General features: G+C 47.5%; 1 protein-coding gene across 1 annotated transcript; it reads right to left on the reverse strand.

The window, feature by feature from the left end:
- Positions 1–942: 942 nt before the first annotated feature.
- On the reverse strand, positions 943–3,919 carry abt1 (activator of basal transcription 1). Its single transcript, XM_041236968.1, has 4 exons — positions 3,749–3,919; positions 2,726–3,038; positions 2,144–2,319; positions 943–1,923 (listed from the first exon to the last, which is right to left on the reverse strand). The coding sequence occupies exons 2-4, from the start codon at positions 3,030–3,032 to the stop codon at positions 1,525–1,527; spliced, it is 882 nt and encodes a 293-aa protein (XP_041092902.1). The 5' UTR covers positions 3,033–3,038; positions 3,749–3,919; the 3' UTR covers positions 943–1,524.
- Positions 3,920–5,112: the final 1,193 nt, after the last annotated feature.

The raw sequence follows: 5,112 nt of genomic DNA on the forward strand, positions 1-5,112 counted from the left end.
CATACGTACCCAGACATGGCCTAATAACCCAAACCCAACCCCATACCCAGACCTTAACCTTACCCCAAACCCAACCCAACCCCATACCCAGACCTTAACCTTACCCCAACCCCAACCCAACCCCATACCCAGACCTTAACCTTACCCCAAACCCAACCCAACCCCATACCCAGACCTTAACCTTACCCCAAACCCAACCCAACCCAATACCCAGACATTAACCTTACCCCAAACCCAACCCAACCCCATACCCAGACCTTAACCTTACCCCAAACCCAACCCAACCCCATACCCAGACCTTAACCTTACCCCAACCCCATAATGCCGCACACACACACCAGAGGATACAGTGCCTCCCCTTGAATAAGGCTTCCCTTTAAACCACAGAGCCCGTTATAAGATGGCACGGCTCTGATTTGCCCTGTAATGCCGTTCCTCTCTAGCTCTGAGGAGGAAGACAAACAGCACAGCTTTGTATCCGATGCTCCTGGCCACAGCCTGTAATGGGACAGCACTGTGATGAGGTGCGGTGTGGGCTTGTTCCAAAAAGGAGGTTTAAAAAAAAAAAAGGAGCTTCAAATCCCAGCTCAGCCACTGACTCGCTGTGTGCGAGACCCTGAGCGAGTCACTTCACCTCCTTGTGCTCCGTCCTTCGGACGAGACGTCAAACAAAACGAGGTCCTATTGGAAGGGACTCTGCAGCAGCAGCAGCAGTTGTTGATGATGCAGAGTTCACCCCCCTAGTCTGTGAGTGGCTCTGGATAAAAGCGGTCTGCTAAATGACTCATTAATAATAATACACAAAACAGCACCCTCTGCTGGATAGAAACACCATTACAATCAGATCACCAAAATAATGTCTAGAGGCAGTAAATGTTTCTTTTATGCGATTCTGTGTGGTTTTTAACAAACAAATAAAATATGTACACGTGTTTGTTTCCAGTATCATTTCATTTTATTATTTTTTACACAGCATTTTAAAAAATTTAGAAGTCGTATAAACTCCATCGCAGAGAATGTGGGAACTCCAGGACCAAGCGACTCTGAATTTGTTGGTTCTGAAAAAACCGAATTCGTACAACCATCACCCCATACAAAACTTTACAACAGCTTCAACACGCTCTACATTAGAACCAATGCAAGCGCAGGCTGGCTCGTTTATCTAGGGGGTTGGACAGCCCAGCCCCTAGGAGAGACACGGTGGACTCCCATATTGTACAGCTCTGGACAAAAGTTTTGCAAACCCTTACAGAATGAACAAATTTTTGCTTCCTACAATTGAATGAAACCTGCGGGATTATTTTACGTTAACATAATGAAAAAAAGTCGGAGGCATTTCTAAATTTAACATGAAATACTACAAATATGGCTTCTGGCTTTTGGTGACATCATTTTGTAGTTTCTTTGATTGCATGATGCTAAAAAAAAATATATATTATATTTTTGTATTCCTAAAATTCTAGGTGATGCAAAACTTTTTTGCCAGCGCTGTACCCCCCAAAACTGATCAGCAGGACCCTGCTCTCAATCCTGCTTGCCTCTGGCGTTGAAGATCTTCGCCAGCAGGGAGACATTTGACTGCGATTTCTTCTCGATCTCCTGTGTTTTGGCCATGGCTTTTCGAAGCTGCCTCCTCTGGCTCTTGTCCGCTTGTCCCTGTTGGCCCCTGCTCTGCTTGCCTCTCTGGATCTCCTCCTCGGTCTGCCTCTGTGTGAAACCCCAGCTGGGCTCCTGGAAGGGCTGTCCGCTCCGACTCTTCCTCTCCCGCAGTCTTGCCAGGTCCCGGCTCTTCTCCACATTGTCCAGGTAGAAACTGGTCTCTCTCTTGGCCTGGGAGATCTCCACTCTCATCCTCTGCTGCCGGACTGTCTTCTCGTAAGCCAGACGCTCGCTCAGGTGAGTCCACTTGAACCGGTGCAGGTACTGCGAGAAGAGCAGGACAAAACAGGGATCAAGAACAAGACCCGTTGAGCCCAATCAACACCAAAGACCGACCCAGTTTGCCAGCGGAGACATGTAGCCGGATAATAGCTTTGTGTAGCACTGCTGTGGGCTAGTCCTATAAAACACCTCAAGTTAAACTCCCCCGAACTTGAGTTCAAGGGTGTTAAGAGAACATGCGTCTTTAACCCTTTGCTGTTACCTTGATGTTCCAGAGGTCGTCGTGGAAACGGCTCCTCTTGCGGGCGCACATGGGGGTGTTGTGGAGGCTGGCGGCGACGTTCTTGGCGACTCTCTTGTCCCGGAACTCCACCCAGCCCTCCGTAAAGCTCCTGGCATTGCAGCCAGCTTTCTTTTTCTTCTTGCGGACAGAGTGGTCTGGAATTCAGAGCGAATTTGAGGAGAGACCAATTATTCTTCATTTCTGCGCCTCTGCACAGCCTGGACGCGAACTAGCGCCGCCCCCAAGCAGTGCGAGTCTCTCAGGGGTTAAGTCAAACCTTGACATTTCTCTAATCGCGTCCGTTTGCTAGCGAAACAAAGACATTCTTACGCAATGCAAATTATTAACATGATGCTACTGACTGCAAATGTTTCCAAACGCCAGCTAGAGTTTAGTATCTTCAGCTATGGGGAAACGTTTTTTGCATTAACTCGAATTTTGGGACTAAAAATAAATAAATTCTGCCGGAAGCCATAACAGCAGTATTTAAAAATGTCACAAAAGTTACAAAGTCTACACAGAAACAGTGGTGAAACCGATCCGTGTGTAAAAGTCTCTTACCCTCTGCCTGCAGGAATACCCTGCCTATCTCCCCGTGGATCCCCAGCATGTTCCGGACGTGTTTGGGTCTCATTCTAGGGGGGATGTGACCCAGATAAACCACGCCAGGGACCCCCATCTTCCGGGCTGGCTTCTCCCCCACGATCTCATCTCCCGAGTCTCGTTCCATGGCCGTCTCGTTGGTCTCTGCCACTTCGGTAACCCCGCCCGCTTCATCTTCGGCCCCGCCTTCTTGCTCTGAAGGCCCCTCCCTCTTTTCCAGAGGCCCCTCCTCCTCTAAAGGCTCCTCCTTCACATCTGACATCATGAAAAACTGAACAAAAACAAATCAGGTTAAAAAGGACTGGAAACCAGTAAAACCAGTTAAACCAGGCATGGATCAAACTGCTATGCAAGGGGAGTCTTATTCCCATCCCTTATTTTCAATTCAACTGAGCTCTTAACTAAACCCTTAGCTGAACTCATAATTCTTAGATATTTTTAATTCAATATCAGGTTGCTTTTAAAACAGGGCTTCTCAAACTCGCTCCTGGGGAACCCTGTGGCTGCTGGTTTCCGTTCCAACCCAGCTCTTAATTAACTAGACCCTTAATTGAACAGATAATTAGCTTAATTAGACCTTTTTAGTTGTTTTCAGCTCTTAAACAGTTGTAGATCAAGTTACTAATCAAATGTTATAGCTAACTTGAAATATGCAAACTGTTCAAGAGCTGAAAACAAGCAAAAAGGTCTAATTAAGCTAATTATCAGTTCAGTTAAGGGTCTAGTTAATTAAGAGCTGGGTTGGAATGGAAACCAGCAGACACAGGGGGCTCCCCAGGACCAAGTTTGGGAAGCCCTTTTATAAAGTGTTACAGCTAAGAAGCATTTACACGTGGAGTAATCTGAGCACACCCTATACCTCGATTGAGAATTAATATAGTATAGAATACGGAATAGCTTGTAATATACATGCATTTCGTGTCCCACCCCCCCCCTCAATTTAAAAAAAGGTACAGCCACGCTACTTTCAAATATTCTTACCTGCCGAAAAAATTCTACTGTGGGTTTCTGCTGGCCTGTGATGTCCAAATGCTTACTATAACCCTTATTCGACGGTGCAGATTATAAATGCGTGTGTTTGGAAACCCACACGCCGGCCATGCGTCTGTGAAAGCGGATACAAACCCAGCTGCTGCCCCGGCGACGCATGCGCGAAACGTCCCCCCATGCTCCGCCTGCATGAGCTCTCTCGCCGGACAAGCTGCTAATGGGCCAGGCAGTTTCATCTCTAATGAAAGTGTGGCCACCTGCAATCAAGCTGAGAATGTGCTTTTGCACGCTTCGTATACCAGCGCACCCCTATCCCCCCCCCCGGCTGTGAGACACGGCAAACACCCCAGCGAGCTGAATTTGGATTTGAGTCGCACACTCTCCGTGTGAACAAAAGGGCTGCAGGTTATACGGGTTTCTCGCCACAAGGTGGCGACAACTCCCTAAAAACAAACGCGACCTGATCTGCAAAATTTTAACATTCTGCATTTTAAGCACTCAAAATTAGCGTTTTAAAAGCTAGAACAGGCTGTGTATATTTAAACAGAAGAGATGGTTTAACTGCATTGTACGTATCCAGAGATGTGTTCAAATGCATCCTGGCTGGGAGGGGGGGAATTTGCTGGGGACCCTGAAGGGGGAGTCACATTGGCTCTGACGCTCCCGGGGTGCAGGAGGAGACGGGGAAACAGTCAGGGGTTGCTGCCCCTCATCGCGCAACAGCGCACCCTGCTGTCCAGACACGGAGTGGATAAGACGCACGGCCGGTCCCTCTTGTTCCCCCCCCCCCCCCCCCTCTGCTCTGACTTGCTCGGCGTGAAAGCTCCTGAGATCGGAGGATTCTCACACGCCCTCAGAAAGTCTGTGCTGTGCGGGGACCCACTGCGGAGAAGAGGGGAAACAAACAAACAAAATTGGACATTGCAAACTGGGTGAAAAATAAATAAATAATTGGCCACTTTATACAAAAAAAAGATCACTGTTTTTTTAAAAACAATATTACTGTGCAGGACAGCCACTAAAAGAGCGTAACCTTTCTAAAAAAAAAAAAAAAAAAAAATATGCAGAACTAGGTTTTCAAAACTGATTGAAAAGATTCAACCACTAAATCCTGCTAATAATAATATCTTTATATAGCGCCTTTCACAGTGGAGCACCATCACAAAGCGCTTTGCAGAGGCTGGCTGTGAACTGCGCATTATAGGCAGAGTCGCTTCCAATAGGACGCTGGCTTAACATCTCACCTGCAGGACGGGGCACAAGGAGGTGAAGCGACTCCCTCAGGGTCCCGCACAAAGAGTCAGTCAGTGCTAGAGGGGGGATTTGAACCCGTGACTTTCTTGTTACAAGCCCGT

This window comes from Polyodon spathula, chromosome 43 (genome assembly GCF_017654505.1).
Source record: "Polyodon spathula isolate WHYD16114869_AA chromosome 43, ASM1765450v1, whole genome shotgun sequence".
NCBI classification, from domain to species: domain Eukaryota; kingdom Metazoa; phylum Chordata; class Actinopteri; order Acipenseriformes; family Polyodontidae; genus Polyodon; species Polyodon spathula.

Excerpts from the sequence above, each read along its gene's own strand:
- abt1 (XM_041236968.1), bottom strand. The coding sequence starts at position 3,032 with ATGATGTCAGATGTGAAGGAGGAGCCTTTAGAGGAGGAGGGGCCTCTG. Across the intron at positions 2,320-2,725 it reads GGTATTCCTGCAGGCAGAGG|ACCACTCTGTCCGCAAGAAG; the intron begins GTAAGAGACTTT and ends TCTGAATTCCAG. Across the intron at positions 1,924-2,143 it reads ACGACCTCTGGAACATCAAG|TACCTGCACCGGTTCAAGTG; the intron begins GTAACAGCAAAG and ends CTCTTCTCGCAG.